Source organism: Vulpes vulpes, chromosome 12, assembly GCF_048418805.1.
Source record: "Vulpes vulpes isolate BD-2025 chromosome 12, VulVul3, whole genome shotgun sequence".
Taxonomy (NCBI): Eukaryota; Metazoa; Chordata; class Mammalia; order Carnivora; family Canidae; genus Vulpes; species Vulpes vulpes.
The window spans coordinates 114,433,719-114,453,364 of NC_132791.1; the positions used below are offsets into that span (position 1 = coordinate 114,433,719).

Here is a 19,646-nt window from a genome sequence, read left to right on the forward strand (position 1 = left end):
CCACCATCTGACCGGCCCTCCCCTTCAGGGTGCATCCCAGCCAGGGGCCAAGTCCACAAATCCACAAGCCCCGCCCTGGCCTGTGGGGCGGAGCCACGGGGTGCGGAGCTTACATTCTGCTTTGGCACAGATGAGGCAGGCGGTGGTACAGTTGAAGAAGTTCAGGATCCCAGCTACAGCCACGCTGATGTCCGTGTTGCTGGGGTGGAGGTTCAGGGTTGTGAATCGCTGGAACTGGAACTTGATAAACTCCTCTGGGGCCACTTTGAAATGAGGGACCTGGGAGGAGGAGCAGAAACATGGGCAGCAGGGGGGATCCAGAATGAGTAAAAAGGAGGCCAGGCTTTGGACTGTGGAACCTTCTAGGTAAGAGATCTTTGCCAAGGGGGGAGATGGAGCTTGCAGGACTCAGGACACCCTCGCCCAAGGAGGAAGACAAGATGACGTCTTGGATAATGCTTAAAATAGGAACACCCCAATGAGAACCCCATGAGCCGGAGACCTGTGTTAATGTACTTTGGACCTTGGACAAGCTGGGGTCTGGGGCCTTGAGGGGGCAAAACAATAGGTCTTTATTCCCAGAGCAACTGCCCACTGCTAGGCAGTGAGACAAAAGGCTCTCAGAGGCATAATCCTTATGATATTTTATTTGTAGTTAATAAATCAGAGCAGAAGGCAGCTGAAAGAGAGAAATATTGCCCCAGGGATTAAGACAGGAGCCCCGTCAGCCCAGCCTAGCCGACAAGTGTATAAACCGGCTCCCAACAAACTAACAAACTTCCCATGTGACCTCCTGGGATAGGCTCCTGCACGCACACACACACACACACACACACACACACACACACAGCAGGAGCGCCGCAGGCCGAGTAGCCACCCAGAGTGCCTCTGAGTGGAGCCAGGTAAATAAAAACCTGCTCTGGCTTCATAAGGACAGTGTCAGCTTCCCTCTGCATCTATTACTGACATTTCTGGGAGGCGCTGCCCCTGCCTCCTGCCTTCCCTTCCCTTCTCCTGGGAAGAGATAGTAACAGGCTGTGATGCTGCTCTATTGGCAGCGTAGGCCACTGGGTAGGTAATAGGAAAATTAAAGCGTAATAAGCTGCCATCCACCTTGATTTTATTTTGTTACCCTCATCCCTGGTACCCGGAGCCAGGAGAGCCAAAGGCTACTTGGCGCTTCTATTGTTGAAGAAGGACTCCAGAAACCTCAAGCCTTGTCCTCACTCAGGACCGGTGCGCCACAGGAGGGCCCAAGTTACAGCGAGCATGGGTTTGGAATGATGTTAAAGCAAGTAAGATTGAGAGTAGACAGCAGGAAGAACTTCCTGGTTGTGAGTCTGTTGGCTCCTGGAGTAGGTTATTCAGAAACCACTGCAGAAATTGTCCTTGCCTGGGCTGGCCCAGTGTCTGGGATGATGTTACGATGATGCCTGTAAGATTTTGCACCTTGTCCTTTCAAGATTCTGGGAGAGGTCAGCCAGAGACCAGAGCTCCTCTGAGGTTAGAGAGGGGCAGATAGGAGGGTAGAGAGGAGGGAGGGAAGGGAAAGATTTAGCAGAAACTAGGGAGAAAATTTCTGAATTCAACTGGGATTAGCTCTTGAACCACAGAGAGAGGGCAACCAATATTTTCCAGCAGACTCTGAAAAATGTGGAGCTGGAGAGAGCCTGGTGAGTTATGAGAGAAGACTCAGAAGAGTGAGGTTGATCTAAGGAGTCATAAAAGGTCTTTCCTCCTAGTTTTTATTGTGTACCCCATACAATCCATCTGAAAAGAATAGCAGGTGTACCTTGAAAGGAAAAACAGGGTACAAAGGGGGCAAGATGGAGGCCCAGGCCAGGCAGGGTGGTCAGGCTGATGCATTGGAGCATCTCTGACCCAGGCCCTCCCTGTGTGGCCATCCAGCCTCCATGGCTCCAGCTAACTCATCCACAACAGAACGAACCCTTAGAGACACCCTTTAATCCACAGACCCTAGAGACAGAGCAGGAAAATGAAGGAGAAAAGGGGTTTTATAGGTTATAGATTTGGGTTTGCATCCAGGTTCTGCTGTGTGATTTGGGGCCAACTGCTTAACCTGTCTATGCTTCCTAGGGATGAAGATAACAATGGGTGCTTCGTGGATCTCTGGGAGGATAAAATGAGAGCCTGTGTAAGAAGGACGTATTAGCTCAGGACCTAACGTGTCATAAGGGTCCCTGCAATGCCTTCTCTCCTCCCCTCCCCTCTTTATCCCCAAGTCTAGGGGCTTCTGAGAAAGCTCCTGAAGCTGTCTGTACAGGGCAGTGGGGGAGGAAGGGCCCCTCTAGGAGGTGGAGCTGGTGGGAAGTCTCCAGCACCGCCTGCCATCTTGAAGGCTGCCATCATCCAGCTGCTCTCTGATGGGCCCAGGCAGGGATGGCCCAGGCCAATCTCACTGATTCTCTCTCTAGGACAAAGATCAATCCATAATTGGTTTGCAATCGCATCCCAGCAAGGCACTGAGGGGGTGTGGGGCGTGGGGAGGAGAGGTGAGGCAGAAAGCAGCCGGCCACAGGGCTACAGAGATGTTAGCAGCATTTAAAGGAATGAACTCCTTGGTGGGAACTCCATTTCTTTTCCCTGGAGTGGAGGTGAATCAGTGTGAGCCAGTTCAGCCTCATAAAATATGAACAGAAATGCATAATCTGAATGGAGAGGAAAGGTTGCTCTGGAAGGGATATGACCAGACAAAGGAGGAGTATTGGGCTGGCTCTTCCCTGGGCAGCACGACCCAGCCAGCTGGTCAAAGGCATGGCGCCCAGGGTGGCAGGGTGGGGAAGACGGTTGTAAACTGGGGTCCCTGCCTCTGGCCTGCAATGCCAAACAGGGTTAAGGGTTACATGTTAGCTGAGATCAAATAGCCACTGAACCCCATGAGGAGGCCATACTGGAGTGGGGCCTGGGGGATGGCTGTGAGGAACAGTGAGGCAGTGTGACGGTGGGGGGAGAGAGAGGAGAAAAGAGGAAATGGGGAGCTGAAGTCTTGGCAACCTCCCTTGGTAAAGATCCCAGGGCCGGTTGGAATAACAGCCTGCCACAGATCCGAGCTGCTACTTGGAGCGTGGCAAGAAAGACTGGAATTAAACATCAGCTCTAACTTCCTGGGGCCCAGGCCTGGGAGATGGGGGTGGAGGGGATGCAGGAGGAACAGAAGCTCCTTTTCGTGGCCTGGGATGGGTCCAGGGTCAGCTTTCAGGACCTCTGCGGGGGCTGGGATGGAGAGCTGTCAACAGAGACCCGGCCCAGGGGCAAAAGGCTCAGGGGCCTTGGCCTACAGGGCAGTGGCCCAGCAGTTGGGAGCAAGAGCACCCACGGGACGGAGGCAGGGCTGTCTGACACTTTAAAAGTGCAGGAGACAATTCTGAGAGTGGTTCATGAACCAGGGAAGATAAATATCCTGCCCCAAGCCTCAGGGGACTCGCCAAGCCCTCTGATCATAAGAAAAGTAGTGGTGTGGGGGGGCAGGCACCCCCGTCAGAGGGCATGGGGTAGGCAGCAGCCTATCTGCTGTTCTGCTACCTCTACAGGGGGCTGAGGGGGCGTCTGTCCTGTGGTGGGTTTTGTCCTATCTCTAGAATCAGATATTCCCAAAGCTAACATTTCTGGAAGGCTGAGCCTCCAGGCCCCAGAACAGGTGCAAGACTGACCCTTCCCTGCCCCTCCCCACCGGCTCCTGACCTTGTACCTCCCACCACCAAGCTCCATATGTTCTCGAAAGACCTGGTGGGCTAGAAGGCCCTTGAGACCAGAGAGGGGCCAAGGGGTTATTTGGCTGCTGTTCCCCAGGGATTTTTGTGAAAGGGAAGACAGATAGATTCTAGGAGAAGCGAGGAAGGTTTCCAGCAATGAGCTAACCACCAAATAAACTTTTGAGCCTATTTTCTCCAGGGGAGGAGGAGGGAGAGAGCTGAGGGAACAGGGAGCAGGCTATTACTCAGAAACTCATCCCCGCCTGTCTTTACCCCATGGAACTGGAGCCAGAAGAAATGAACTCCACAGTGAAACCAGAGCGGCTCCGGGTCGGGGTGACACCTGCGCTCGAAGAATTCACTAATGGAAGAAATAAGCACTGGAACTGGTGAATGGGGAAGAAAACTCAAGAGAACTTTTTTCTAGCGAATTTATAAAATGGAGGTTTCAAACTTTATTTTAGCAATAAAATGTAGCAGTGCCTCCCCCACCGCCCCAAGGGTATTCTCCGCCAGAGTCCCGGTATCTAAACAGATAGTCGCAAAGCATCTCCTGGGGAGCTCAGACTTCTGTCCTCTGGGTGTCCCCAGAGGGGACCAGCCTCCACAGCTTCCCCCTCCACCCACCCGCCATGGGGCCCCCGAGGGACTTGGAGACCCAGAGGAGCTCAGTTTGAAAATCCTGTTGCAAAACCTCTCCTCTGTGTCTCCTCCACCAAACCACCCAGAGGAAAGTACGTGCCCAACAAAGAACCACTTCTTTTCACTGTTTTCATGTTGTTGTTGTTGTTGTTATTGGCAACACCAACCAACCAGGCCCACATGGGCTCCTGCAGACCTTGAGAATCCAGGGGCTGCCAGGGTCCCCCAACCTGATGGAGCACTCACCTCCTTCTCCCCACAGATGTTGCTGATGATGGAGCTGGAGGCCGGGCTGGAGGAGGGTCCCAGGACAGCGACCACCCCCTTGGGGAGAATCTGACACACTGCAGCAACAGGGAAGAAAACAAGGCCCTCATCAGGTGAGATGTGGGCCGGGTGCCCTGCCTGGGTTTTGGGCTCAAGTCCAACCTTCACTCGCTGGATCCTCACCTTCCACCCCCCTCTCCGCCTCCTTCCTCCACTCCCCCGACCCTTCCAAACCCAGTGCCTCTCCTCTTCTGGACTATGGGACTCCGGGATGGTTTTATTGGAGTTTATGGACGGTATTAAATGAGGAAATGACCCAGGTTATGACAACATACGGCCGCAGCCAACAGGGTGTATAAATTGTCTTGGCTGTCACTGAAGGACAGAGGCTCATGGTGGAAACCTGCAGGTTCCATCCTGCCAGGCCTGCAGCGTGGGTGTCGGGAGCCTAGGCACCCAGCTCATGGAACAGTCACCTGCTGTGCAAGCTGTTGGCCTCTCAAGTATAAAGAAGAAGGGGAGGAAGAAAGGCAGGCGAGCAGAGGGACAAAGGGTGGCAGGGATGATGCAGGCAGAGAGGAGAAATCAGACTGAGCTAAAGCCAAAGGGAGGAGAGAGACCTAAGAAGAAAAAGGAAATGAGAGGCAGAAAAAGAGAGTGAGAGGCAAGGAGGGGGGTCTCATGTCTCAAAGCTACCCTCCGCCACTCGTGTTCACCTAGACCCCTGCGTGGTGCACCTGCTTCCCGGAGCGTGTCGGGCTTCCGGGTGGAAAAGAGGCCCTTTCTTCCTCTACTCTGGACACTCACTCTCCTGTCAAAGAGCACCTCAAATGCCTCCTCCTTACACCTTCCCTGGTTCCTCTATGTAGAATTAATCTTCTCCAGGGCCCCTGGTGTGTCCCTCTGTAAATGTGTCCCACATTTATAAGACTCTTATAAATGTGCCTATTTCCGTTTGTTGCTTCGATGTCTTTTTGCTCCCACTAGATTTCCAACCCCGAAAGGGCAGGAGCTGAGCCTTACTTCTCTCTAAACCCCCACCTCTCACTTCTTCAGTGGCCAGCACCGGGTTGTCTAGGTGGCCAGTTCATATTCACTGAATGAACAAGTGGCTGGATGGGCTCTGTGGTCAGAAGAGAGGAGAGAATCTCAGATTTTAAAACACGGAAGAAGAAGGAAGGAGGTGACAGAGAGAACTTGAGATAATTCTCAGGACACACACTCTAGTAGTATCAGAGCCCAAGAGCTACCCCTCGGAATATGCACTGAGGTTTCCTGACATGCTGCGAGGCAATCTTCCCTGCAAAACTCAAAGCTTGACTCTGGACACATTTTCTTCGTACTCACACGTCAAGGGTCAGGACGAACCATTTCCCAGGTCAGTAAACCGAGATTAAGGGAGCAGCATGAGGTTCCTCACTGAATTGGCTGCAAAGCCACTCCTGCACCCTAGATGTTCTTTCTCCTAGGGTAGGGTCCTGACCACTGGCCCACACGGCCACCTGATCACCCTCATGGGGTCCAGGTGGTGGAGAGAGCCTCAGAGTCACAATCCCAGTGTTACAGTTTGCCACACAAACCACAGGTCTGCAAGCTCTTCTCCCAGCCTGAGGCTCCAGCAGGGATCCTGCCTTGCCACGGATCTCAGCTGGCCAAGAGGCCGTGGGCCATGGGTACCAGACAGGACCTCGTCTGTACTGTGTCAGAACCATTCCCAGTGACAAAGTAGCCACGAGCCGGCTCCATCCCTGACACCACTTGCCAGGTGCAAGCGGTGCCCACGTAAGTGAGCTCACGAGATCTCAGCCAGCTTCACTCTCACTGCTGCTAGATGTCCCAAGTCCATCGGCCGTCACACTATGACAGCTTCAGGGGTGGGTCTCCCTTCCTGATTTTACCAATAAGGAAACGGCCCCCAGGGGATGTTCAGTGACTCCTCCAAAGTCATGTACTTTGCACAGGTCAGAGCCAGCATCGGAATTCAAGTATGCTGGCCCCGTCCTGCCTGGTGCTCATTCTGCTCTCTCGAAGCCACCCACCTCCCTGCGGCCACCTCAGGCATCCCCTCCCACCCCTCCAGTCCAGGTCCCCATCTCTTTCTCCTGAATCTGCTCCCCAAGGTCATCAGCGACTTCTGAGCGATGCTCATCCTACTCTATTTTTACCGCATTTGATGCTATTGATGGCATTGCTCTTTTGAATTCTCTACCACCCTCCAGCCCCCATTCTTGTCTGCTCCTCTGGCCAGTCTTCCTCACTTCCTTTGCCAACTCCTCTTCCTCCTCCGCCTGATGAATCCAGGTTTGTTCCCTGCCTCCTTCTCCCTGGGCAACCTCACCCTTGCCTTGACCTCCACTCTTGTTCCTGCCCAGGTGACCCTGCACTCTGACCTACGCCCTGGGTTACAAAGTCCAGTTTCAAACACCTGATGGACATTGCCACAGGGACTTGGCTGTGGTGTCACCCCCTCACCATGTCCACGGCAGAGAGGCGCATAGTCATTAAGAGCATGGCCTCTGATGCAAGGCTGCCTGGCTTTGAGTCCCAGCTCTGTCATTTCTAGCTGGGAGACCCCAAGGAAGTTATCAAACCTCTCTGAGCTGCTCCCTAATCTACAGAACTGGGATTCTAACAGTAGGGTAGAGGGAGAATTAAAGTGAATTAATGCACACAAAGTGTTTAGAATGGCACTTGACATGCCACACAGCCTTATTATGCCCATGGCATCACGTGTGCCATATGCTTCTTATAATCTGATTTGACCTTCACACTTCTAGGAAGAAGAGTGTTATGTGCCCCTCTTTAGAGATGGGGAAACAGGCCTAGAAAATTTGCATGACTTGTTCAAGATCACAGGTAGGACATGCCAGAGCCGGGCTTGAACTCAGAGATCCATCAGGCACAAAGCTCAAGCTCTGAGAACCACTCTACTTCACCCCACTTCACTGTATAGGCTCCAACTCAAGTCACTGTGACTCTTCCTTGGCTTCCCTCACTGAATCCACTCACTATACCCATTAGCAGCCAGGTTCCAACCCCTTGACCTGCTAGCCCACCATCCCCTCCCTTCTACTCCCATTGTGATGGTTCTAGATCAGCCCCTTCTCTCTACCTGCCCCCTAAGGGGGTTCTCTGTCTCTGGAATTCATCATTTCCAATCTGTTCTCCAAACCATGAGACAAATTATAATCCCCAAACACAGGTGTATGTGCTGCTGCTGGGCAGAGAGCCTGTCTTATTTACCTCTGTGTCCTCCGTACCGAGCACAGGGCCTGACTCCGAGTTGTGTGCTCAGTAAATAGTTGCTGAACCACAGTGAAGCCTGCTCAACATTTTCCATGGAAAATTGGAAATGAGCTAAGGATCCAATTATAAGGGACTACTGTACCTAAAGTGTGGGTCATATAGCCACATGAAATATTATTTAGGTGTTTAAAGTGCTTATGAACAGTTTATAACAGTATTAAAAATATTTATGAAATAATATTAAGAGAAAGAAGCAGGATATAAAATTATACGCATATCTACAGAAAGGCCACATCTAAGCAAATACAAAAAAGTTATGCGCTCAGGATAGAAGATGCTATAAAAGCCCGTGTTTACCAAGTGCTAATTATGGCCCATTCTGAGCACTTCATATGAACAGATCTATTAAATTCTCAGAACAACCTGATGAGATAGGAACTATTACCGTCAACTTCATTTTACAGATGAGAAAACAAGACAAAAAGGGTAAAGGTTGGAATCAGGATTCACACCCTCCATCCCTGGCCCCGGGGTCGGCACGCTCACCCCTGTCCTGTGAAGCCTCCCATGGCTCACAGCTTAACCGGATGGTCATGGGGATTGCTTGGGCCAATTCGACACTGAATGACTCCCCCCACCGCCTTTTTTTCCCTTATTTTCTATAATGAGCATCTATTCCTTTTATAACATGCCATTATAAAAGATAGGATGCCGTAAGAAAAGATTCTTCTGAGAGGCGAGTAAAATCCAAATGTGTGTGATCTCAAGACGCTACCACCTTTCCAGCCCTTCTTCCTCCCATCGTGCTGCCGGCTGCCTCACGCCAGCTCACCCAGAGCATGCTTCTAATTCTCCTCCTTGAGCCTGTTCCCAGGTAGTTCTCTCTGACCAGACCAGGGATTCTTCACCTGCTGCCTCAGATCTAGGGGTAGAAGTCAGTGGTCTACGAACACTTTGGGGAAAAAAGTGACATCACTATTGTTTTCTCCTAATTTAGTCTGGCATTTCCTTCAAGTTTAAACACAAGCAATAAACCAGAGGCAATAACGGTACCTGTGACTTCGTGACCTACAAGCATCACAAATGTTTTCCTGTGACACTACAGTGCTACAGATAATCTTAGGAGATCATTTATATGATTTCAAACTTTGGCTAGCAGTTGGACCTGTTGCTAGGCTTGGCTATTTAATACATTAATAAAGAAGCACATTTATAATACATCATTATAAATATATTTTAACTGTATTTCCATATGGCTGGTTTCTTTAGTCATCCTATTTTATTTTATTCATTTAAAAACACTTTTCTGGGCAGCCCAGGTGGCTCAGCGGTTTAGCGCCGCCTTTGGCCCAGGATGTGATCCTGGAGACCCGGGATCGAGTCCCACGTCGGACTCCCTGCGTAGAGCCTGCTTCTCCCTCTGCCTGTGTCTCTGCCTCTCTCTCTCTCTCTCTCTAATGAATAAATAAATAAATAAAAATAAAAAATAAAAATTAAAACACTTTTCTGTGAGGTACCTGGGTGGTTCAGCTGGTTCAGTGGCCAACTCTTGGCTTTGGCTCAGGCCATGATCTCAGGGGGTCTGCTTGAGATTCCCTCCCTCTGCCCCTCCCCCTGCTCGTGGGTACACTCATGTACACACACTCTGTCTCTCTCTAATAAAAAAAAGAAATCTTAAAAAAAATAAAAACACTTTTCTGGGAATGAGTCCATTAGCACCATTAGCACCCCCAGGTGACCATGGCCTAGGCACTCTTTTGCCCTTCTGCTTGGCAAACTCCTACTGATCCTCCAGTGCCCAGCTCAGATCTTGCCCTTAGGCAAGTAGACACCTCCTCCTCCTCCTCTGCACATCACACTGTGGCTCTGAGTCAGCTCTGCACTGGAGCTGCTGAGAGACATCAGCTTCCCCGTTCTCTGAATTCTTGGCCAGCTTCTGCCCCAAGCTGGTTCATTATGTTGGGCTGCAACAGAGAGAGGATTCTCCTAAAAATAAATTCTTATAAAAGGCTAAAATCCCTTATTCCCAATTCCAAAAATCCAAAAGGCTCTGAAGCTGGATGGCTTTCATCGAGCTCATTTGGTGGCAAATCTGATCTAAACAGACAGATGTGAGGCTATTCATAGTATGTGAATATTTGAATATAAGGATGTGTATTTGAGTATGGGCTTCTGCCCCCAGCCCCACTGGAGATGTTACTTAATATATGGTGTATGCACTACATGACTTTTCTGATATCTGGAAAGCTCTGGCTTCTAAAAACATCCAGCCTTGCAGGTTTGTGCACCCGTGCCTGCTGTTCTGAGTACCCATCTCCCATCTCCCACACTGGACTGGGAACTCCTTAAGGGCCTGGGTCACACCAATTCAGTTCTGGCAAAAAGGCATTGCTCGACAGATGTTTGCTCACCTGACTTGACATGAGCCAAGATGATCCAATCCCCATGGCCTGGGGGTTTCCTGGGGTCTGAGAATTGCTCTCTCATTCCCTATGAGGGATGCTTTGCTCAAGACAAATGGAAACTGCTTAGGAAGCACCTCAGCTCTGCAACCTCCCGGACCCTGACTCGACAGGCCCAGGCCATCTGTAGAGGGCCCTGAGCAGTGTGTGGGAGGGATGGGAGGGGCGGGAAGTGCACTTTACCTCTGCCTCCCAGGGAGCAAGAAAGAGAGGGAGGGGGAGACATGAGTGACATTGCCATGGCAACAAAGTTTCCCAGCCAGCAGAGGCAATGGAAGATAGGGGTCAGAGAAGCTGCTGGAATAAAAGACGATACGGGGGTGTTGTAAGGTGGGGAGGGGGGAATTTTTTCCCTCCAGATGCCAGCTCCAGCCTGGATCCCTAGTCCTCCTCTGAGTCTTCATGGGGAGAGAAGGGGTCTGGCTGTGATGCAGACGGTACTGAGGGGTAAACTGTAGGCACCACTGACTAGAGGCCCTCCAGGGCAGGGGCAGAGTCCTGGGTGGGGCAGGTTGTCTTCACCTACAGCATGGTACTTCCAGGTAGTTCCCAGCGGCTCCCTGAGCCTCCGTGGCCAACAGGCCTGGCCATCGGGAGCTGACATTGAGGTGGACCAGAGGCGGCTGGGAGAACCCTGAGTCCTTCCCATCAAGACACTCTCGATGCAAGGCTCAAGTGGGGCAGGAGGGTAAGGTCTCCATCTGGTATGCGGTACGTCCGGCACAAAGCTAAGCCCTGAGTGTCCTGGAGCAAAGCAAACAACTGCCTCGATCCACCTGGAAGAACTATCTCCTCCCCTGTGCCAGAGCCTGCAGGAGCGAGCTCCATTCTCACCCCCGCCCCCCCCGCCCCAAGAGCGGACAGTGGGCTGAATAGGTGGGCCCTGCTGGTCCCCGCTGGTCCCCGAGCCAAGGAAGGGAGCGCATGAGGGCGAGAGTGCCAGGTCTCTGCACCATCACGCCCCATGGTGGGGTTCTCTCTGGTCAGAGAACTCAGAACTGCCATCGGGCCCCCTCACCAAAGGCATTCTCTTCAAAGTCCTCAGCCTGGTCCCAAACCGTGAGAGCAGTACTGCCGTGTACTGGGAGCATCCAGGTGCCAGGTGCCAGGCTGACAGCCATGCTAGCTCCCTGAATCCTCACAATCACCCTGTGACAGAGGAGTTACTATATGATTGCCTCTTCTTCTACTACTACTACTACTACTACTACTACTACTACTACTGCATAAAACTTATCAAGAGCTCACCCTATATAGGGCACTGCTCTGAGTCTTGTAAGTGCATCATCTCATTTAATCTCCAAAAAATCCAGGGCGCCTGGGTGGCTCAGTCAGCTAAGCATCTGCCTTTGGCTCAGGTTGGGATCTTGGGGTCCTAGGATCGAGTCCACATTGTGCTCCTTGCTCAGCAGGGAGCCTGCTTCTCCCTCCCTCTACCCCTCCCCACTGCTTGTGCTTGCTCGCTCTCTCTCATAAATTAAAAAAAAAAAAAACTTTTTAAAAAAAGTCCTCAAAAAACCTCTTAAAGTGTGGCTCAGTCGGTTAAGCATCTGCCTTCAGCTCAGAACATGATCCTGGTGTCCTGGGATCGGGCCCATGTTGGGCTCTCTGCTAAGCAGGGAGTTTGCCAGGGAGCCTGCTTCTCCTTCCCCCTTCCGCCCTCTCTCAAATAAATACAATCTTAAAAAAAAAAAAAAAACCTCTTGAAGTAAGAACTGTTGTTATTCTCACCTTACAGATGAGGAAACTGAGGCACAAAAGAGTAGCCCGAGGTGCTGATAGAGTCAGGATTAGGATCCTGGTGCCTCCAACTCCAGAACCCGACACCTCTCTCCAACCCTGGCCCTCACGCCCCACAGAAACGCTCTGCTGTAGCCACACTCATCTGTCACTGTCCCCAGGTACTGCTGCTTCCTGCCCCGAGCCCTTGCCACACTACTATACAGTCTGCACGGGTGCCCGCTTCCCTTCTCTCTGCCCACCAGACATTCCAAGGTCCAGCCCAGAGGCCTCATCTGACCACCGTCTACACCTCAGACCTATTTCCGACCACCCTCTGCCCATGTCTGAGCCACACAGCAGAGTTACTGAATTCTCTGTCATTTTTTGGATGTTTGGGTTTTAACTGCCTCCTGGAAAAGACCATGGACCAGACGATTTCTACGCACTGCAACTCAGTGCGTTGCAGAGTCCACATTGTGCACGCAGGATGTGGGTAGCTCAGAGAGCCGGGAGTGCGGAATGTTTGTTGAATGACTCATCGTTATCCTGTGACTTTTCCTTGCGGCTTCTCCCTTATGCGGACTCGGATTTGTTCTATGGAACTGACGGAGGGATGCTTGCCCTCACTTACTAGAGTCACCCGGGGTCACGCCCACGGAGCCCGTGGGCAGCTCGGGAGCTCGTGCAGGAGGAGCATCCACACAGCCGGAGCATCACATGGGGCCACGTGGGGTGGGATAACCAGTGCGCCCCAGGCTTTCCAGGGGAAGCTGTGTCGACAGCTGATAGCACGCTTGGCCTCACAGAGACAAACCAACGCAGAGGCGAGGGGTTGACAGCGAGGCCCCTGCTTCTAGCTCTGCAGTAAATTAAACTTCAAACTGGCTCTGGCAGTAGCAGGGATGGTGCCTCCGGGTGTTTGGCTGATAAGGGGGTGGCCACTCCGTTAAGCTCCGACACAGCAGCCGCAGGAGACGTGCTGATCTATGGAAGAGACGGGGGCAAGGCCTGTGGGACCCTCCGTACACAAGAAAGGGTGAGGTGGAGGTGAAGACAAGATGCAGGAGCGGGGAGGGAAGGGGCCAGGCAGGAAGGACATGGCCTCATGGGTCTTGTTCTTGGAGCTTGTTTCAGATCCGCGGGCTGTGCAAGGAGGGAGCCGGGGAGTCAAACATCAAGAAGCCTGAGGTGATGGTGAAGGGGCAGGGAGGAGAAGGGAATGGGACTTGGGTTTGAGGAAGCCCTATGGGTGACCCTACTTCAAATAAATCCACTATGGGACGCCTGGATGTATCGGTGGTTGAGCATCTGCCTTCGGCTCAGGGCGTGATCTCAGGGTCCTAGGATCGAGTTCTACATGGGCTCCCTGCATGGAGCCTGCTTCTCCCTCTGCCTACGTCTCTGCCTCTCTCTCTCTGTGTCTCATGAATAAATATATAAAATATTTAAAAATAAATAAATAAACCCACTATATGAAAATCTAAGTGAACCAAATACAACAGGAGGTGATTTCGTGCTTGTAACTTTCCGGTGTCCGGGGTTGTTATGAATTATGCCCCGTCTGGTACTTCCCACCTCCCAGCCTCATTCTGAATCATCAAATGAGGAGGTGGATCTCTGGACGCCAGCATCTTCAGTTTCTTTACACTTTGCAATCTTTGATTCTTGAAATAGTCATTGTTCCCCTTGACTGATACTCCCACCCTGAACATGATTCATGAAAGTGCAATTCGTACAGAGCTTCTGGAATCTCACCTATTGCTGCAAGTAGGTACTACAGTATATTGCTGGGTTGTTACCACCCCAACTTAGAGCAGAGCCTCTGCTCCCCACAACCAAGAACGTCTCTGCTAGGGTCTCTTTCATCCTCTTGGAGCAGAGTTCCTGGCCATGGGGGACAGGGGTGAGGTGGCAGGTGTTCAGGGGCCCAGACTGCCTCAGATAGTTTTAAGCTAATAATACAAATTAGCTCTGGACCCCTAGCCAGGGGAAAACAGAACCCATGGCACTGAGCCACAGCTGGCTTTGGGTGGCCCACCGTAACTTCCAAAGGCTCAAGGCTGTCAGATGCATCAAGCCCAGAAAACTGGAAGAGGAAGGGAATGTCCAGTTACGCTGGATGCCCCACGAGGCGTGCTGATGTTAAGATAGGCCCCTTGGGAGGAGCTGGGAGGTAGATGGTACTGCCATGTACGGAGGCCTCCTGTTCACGATGGTAAGAGGGTTGAAGGAAGCCTGCTCAGAGGAGGGGGTGAGAGGATATGCTAACAGCGAAGCCCACAGCAGCCACTCACTGAATGTCAGTTATGTGCCTGGAGCTAAGTGCTGACGGCCACTGTCCGGTGCTGTGCTCTCAAGGACTCCAGGAGGTGACATCACCACCACTTTTATTTTACAAACATGGAAACTACGGTACAATAGGGCCAGATCCTGTCCACAGTCATATAGCTAGTAAACAGTACAGCCAGGGTTTAAACCTGGCCAACCTGATTCTAAAATCCACGTTCTTGCTCTTTATAACAAAGACACCTCATAGTAGGCATCGCAGAACTATCATCCCTCCTTGATCCAGGGACCCTGTCTCCCTCCTATGTCCTTCCCTCAACACTGCCACTGAAGTTCAGTCCCTGCCTGGCTTCAGCCAACAGCACTTACCCACCACCCGTTCTCTCCCATACTTTGGGAAGGAAATAGCTGGGCTGGAACCTTCCTATGAACTATCTGGGTGGTGTTTCAGATCCATTGTGGGGGAGCAGCTCTGGCTTCAGGATGAAAGGCCTTTGGGGTAGAAAGATCCAGAAGCCCTGTTTCTAACAAATGCTAATCATGCCTCAAACACATTGAGATGTAAAAGCTGAACCAAGGGTTACTAGCTAATAAAATACTTGGCGCCTAAAAGAAGGGCATGAAAAAGATGCCCCAAAGCTCTGTAATGTGGAATAAAAAATATCAGTTTCTTTTATTCCCCTGATTCATCTGGCTTAATATTTTAGCGGTATGGACTTTAAGAAGCCAGGCTGCAGGGGTCACCAGGAGAGGACATTTACATGTGTTAACGACCCCCATCCACGATGCACGATGCACCATCTCCACTCTGTCCTGCAGAGAAACCCTCACAAATCAGAGAAAGGAAGGAGGAGCTTTTTGGACGTATGCTCTACAGTGCTATCTAGGAATCTGGATCTTTGTCAGAGACCTGTCCTCCTGGACAAAGAACCACTACAGACTGGACTAGGAGACTCACAAGGAGTTGTGGCCGGGATTTCTGATTTCATTCAGAAGATGCAGGGAAATTGGAATCTTACTTTCATTGAACTAGAACTTCATCCCTTTGCCAGCTGGGACTTCTAGTTGGTTCCTTGCTGAATCCCCATGGCCTAGAACCCAGGAGAACTGGCACTCACCACATATGTATCGCCTGACCAAATGAATAAGTGAGTGACTATTTCAGGCACCTGGTCTTCCTCCATTCCCCCCCCTGGGGAGGAATCTATGTCCATAGATCCCGCTGGTCTCCCCAGTCCTCTTCTGTAGGGCATGAACCCACTCTTGGTCCCTAAATGTGGATGGTCTCTCCAAGGGTCGTCATCAGGCCATCTGGCCAACACTTGTGACTGGTGAGATCGGCTCTGAATTTCCAAGAAGATAAGCCGGACCCATCAGATCCTCTACCTTGGAAATTCAGACCAAGAGATTCTGAGGGAAGTTGCTACTGAGGTACATGCTGAAGAGAGACCACAGGCCACCTGATGGCAGGGACAGTGTCTACCTTGTTTTCTGCATTGTTCCCAACGCATGATATCCTGAGTCACACCTGAAATAGAGTAAATGCTCAATAAAAGTTGCCTGAATAAACAGACAGTAAAGTGGGCCCGTGTGGCCATATGGGACAGGCATGACAAATGAGCCAGGGAACTTGGCCACCCAGAGAGGGAAGACCGCAAGAGCCTCAAAGGAAACTGAGACAGAGCCACTGCCCTCCTTCCTTCCTGCTCTCTCTGGGTGCCACAGGACACCCTGCCTGTTGCACTTGGGCCAGAGTGATGTGTCTCCTCTCTTGCAGTACTAATGGCCCAGATCAGAGCACTGATGCATCTACCCCCAGAAGACCAGCTACCTCCCATATATGCCTCAGCAAGTTCTTTTGTTTTTGTGTTTTTGCCATTGAGTATAACCAAAGGTTGAAACAGGTCACAAAGGGAGGAGATGGAGCAGAGTCTTAGGTAAGAGATGTCATCACTTCTCTGGGCTAAGGGGCTCCTCTTCTTCCCTCTGCACAGGGTTGTTCACTGCCAGCTTGGCTCTGAGCCACTGGCCCATGACTGGGAAAAGCTCACCCTATAAAGTTGTCCAGGTAACCCCAGCAGGACACCAGAGAATTCCAGGGAGGTCTTGGTGGACTGGGTATGGCTTTGAGAGTGAGCACACGAGGGCAGGGTTCAGGACCTGCTCAGCCCGTGACTGGCTCTGGAGATGGGCAATTTGGTCATCGCCATTGAGCCTCAGCTTCTCTTGTAAAGTGGGGACCAACATAATTAACTCTCAAGCTGGGAAAATTAAAAGCAGTGCCTGACACAGGGCAGGGGCTCCACACATGTGACTCGAGTGCCCCAGTGTGTATGTGTGTAAAGCATTGCAACTCACAGAGGATTCTGCCATGTTTTTAAGTCCTTCAAATCTCTTGACAACCTACAAAATTTGCAAAGTAGAGCCTAGCATTCCCATTCTACAGATGAAGAAATTGAGGTTAAATGGGATAAGTGATTTGCCCAAGGTCACCCACGGAGTGGTCAAACTCCATCCCAAGTCCCACAACGCTGCACCTGGCACAAAAAAAGCAAGACAGGCAATCAGGTGTGCACTGACTAAGCGACCCCTGGGCTGGCCCTCTCTCTCTTCTCTTAATCACACATAAGGTTTCATTCATATTGTGTACAATATGTCCAGGAGATGAAGAAGTCCATAGATGAAGGAATGAAGGAATGAATGAGTGGGTGAATGAATGAACGACTGAGTATCCTGTCTCAATTCTCCTCCATACATAGTTGGCAACAAAACCTAGGGATCTCCTCCAGACTGAGCCCTATAGAGCCTCCTACTGTATGTTTCTCTCCCTCTCTTGGGAATAGCTAATCACAGGGCTGGAGAGGGGTATGGCTCATGTTATCAGCCCCTCCTGCCAGCAAGGAAAGCAGAGGGCAGCCCTGCCCATTCTACGTACTGGTTTCTGCGGTCTCGTACTCGCTGTCTCTGAGAAGCTCAAAGATGTCCACTTCGACCTTGGCCTTGCCCAGCCTCTCAGGAGCGCGGTTGATGCGGTTCTTGGCCAGGGTGATGGAGAGCCGCTCCCCTCTGCTGCACTCCATGGGGTCATCCAAGATAGCAGCTGTGGGCAGGCAACCACACGGAGACAGTTGGTACCCTCTCCCGTTCCCCTCCTTTCTCCACTCTCCCCCAGACTGCCACCTTCCTCTTCCGGGAAGCTCCCCTCCACCTCCTCCACCCCTCCACCCTGCCATCCTGGGAACTATTCCCAAAGCAAGTTCTCTCCATGCTACGGGTCTTGGTTTGTGGGCAGGTGCAACCATGATTTCTCATGTGCATATCTGGCCCAGGAACCCTCTGATGTCATGGCAAGGCCATCGGGGGTCTATGCATATGAGGTCCCGAGGCCTAGGCATGGTGATATGCTTGGGGGTACACAGGCACACGTGTGCCAAGGAAGGGACAGAGTAGCTGCCCTTTGAAAATGGTAGTCTTGGCATTTGCAGAACTCTCCCTGAGACAAGAGAGGGTTAAGGGAGACCAGGCATGAGAGAGAAAGCCGTGGAAGATACTGCTGAATGCCAGCTCTCCAGGCTCTGACACTGATAAACCATGTCAGCCGGTGAGCCAGGCAATTTCTTTGAACTTCTTTTCCTCACTGAACATTAGGAACAGTGAGACAACCTCAGGGGCTTGGGGTGAGGATTCAGTAAGATAATGTATGTAAGTGACACATCACACAAATTTAATTGGTGTGACTTAATATGAATGGCTGGAGTGGTATAGTGTACCAAATGCCTCCAGAAGCAGCATTAAGGGTAAGCGTTCTGGTAGCATAGAGACCTGCATTCAAATCCCAGCTCCACCCTGCACTGGCTAGAAGACCTCAGTTTCCTCACTTGTAAAATGGGGAAAGAGCCCCCACCCCTTGGAGCATTGTGAAGATTACCTGAATAGTCTGTGTGAGGTGCTGATTAGCACAGTACCTGACACACAATAAACACTCAACAAATCTAGCTCTGGATATCATTCATGCTCCTCGTAGAGAAAGTTACAAGATTGAAAATCTCTACAAAAACTTGCACATACATGATCATAGCAGCATTATTCAAAATAACTCAAAAGTGAAAAAAAGTCCAAATGCACATCAACTGATGAATGAACGAGCAAAATGTGGTATATCTATAAATGGAATAGTATTCAACAATAAAAAAGAATGAAGTACTCATAAGGCCACAACACGGATGAACCCTGAAAACATGGTGCTAAGTGAAATAAGCCAGATGCAAAATACTGCACATGGGATGATTCCATTTATATGAAATTTCCAGGACAGGTAAATCCACAGACACAGAAAGTAAATCAGTGGTTGCCTAGTGGCAGTGGTGGAAAAGCTACAATGAATGGAGGGTGACTGCTAATGCATACATGGTGTTTCTTTTGGGGGTGCTGAAAATGTTCTAAAATTGATGATGGTGATAGATGCACAAGTCTGTGAATATACTAAAAACCATTGACTTGTATACTTTAAATGCGTGAAACATATGGTGTATGAATTATATTACAATAAAGCTCTTACAGGGGGAAAAAGGAAGAAATATCAACCTTATCTTTCAGAGGTTGAAGGCTCAGAAAAGCAACATGGGGAATCAAGCAAAATAGGTTTCACCAACACGTGGCCCTTGAATTTCTGGGGCTGGCATGGACAGAAGAAACCCAGGTCCCATGCTGTCTTTTCTGTACACTGCTCCTATACCTACTGTGACCCATTTTCCAAACCAAAAACCAGGACACAGAATATTACAAAGCCTTTTTTTCTGATTTGTGGATGTGTTTATATGCATAGCCTGTTGAACAATAAAAAATAGATTTCATTGACACTGGGTGGGCCATACATTGGGCAACTGAAGCGCATCCCAAGAGCTAGCCATTAAAGCAGGTTTCTGTAAATTAGGTAGCAAAGTCCTCACACACCTGTTGTGATCACCACTTGCAAGAGCGGCCAATGCGCTATAAACATGTAATTGAAGAGCCTGAGGACACCCGAAACACCTACCCCGGTGACCTCAGGAAAGCAAGACCAGAATGGGAATGTTACTCAGGAAGCAGAAACCTAGACAATTATACTGTGCTGTCCCAGGAGGAAGAATCTGGGAAGAGAAAGGAAGAAGGGCAGCAGAGAGGAAGGCTGTATGGAGGTCCCTAGGCCCGTGCCAGCTTCAACCAGCATACCTCTACCCCCATCAGTTTTGGGTACTGGGATTCCACATAAGACTTGATATGGAAAAAAATATTTCATGGTTAAAAATATAATAGAAATCATTAGTCT

General features: G+C 50.6%; 1 protein-coding gene across 5 annotated transcripts in view; it reads right to left on the minus strand.

Moving 5' to 3' along the window:
* The window catches only part of GRIK4 (glutamate ionotropic receptor kainate type subunit 4), a 422,857-nt gene that overhangs the window by 156,475 nt on the left and 246,736 nt on the right, over positions 1-19,646 (minus strand). For 4 of the 5 annotated variants that reach the window (XM_072729517.1, XM_072729514.1, XM_072729515.1 and 1 more), the window contains 3 exons: positions 17,274-17,438; positions 4,602-4,699; positions 114-279 (listed from right to left, as the gene is read on the minus strand). In XM_072729517.1, the coding sequence (XP_072585618.1) occupies positions 114-279; positions 4,602-4,699; positions 17,274-17,438 (429 nt within the window). The remainder of the gene's footprint in view (positions 1-113; positions 280-4,601; positions 4,700-17,273; positions 17,439-19,646) is intronic. The other variant, XM_072729516.1, reaches the window with a different exon arrangement.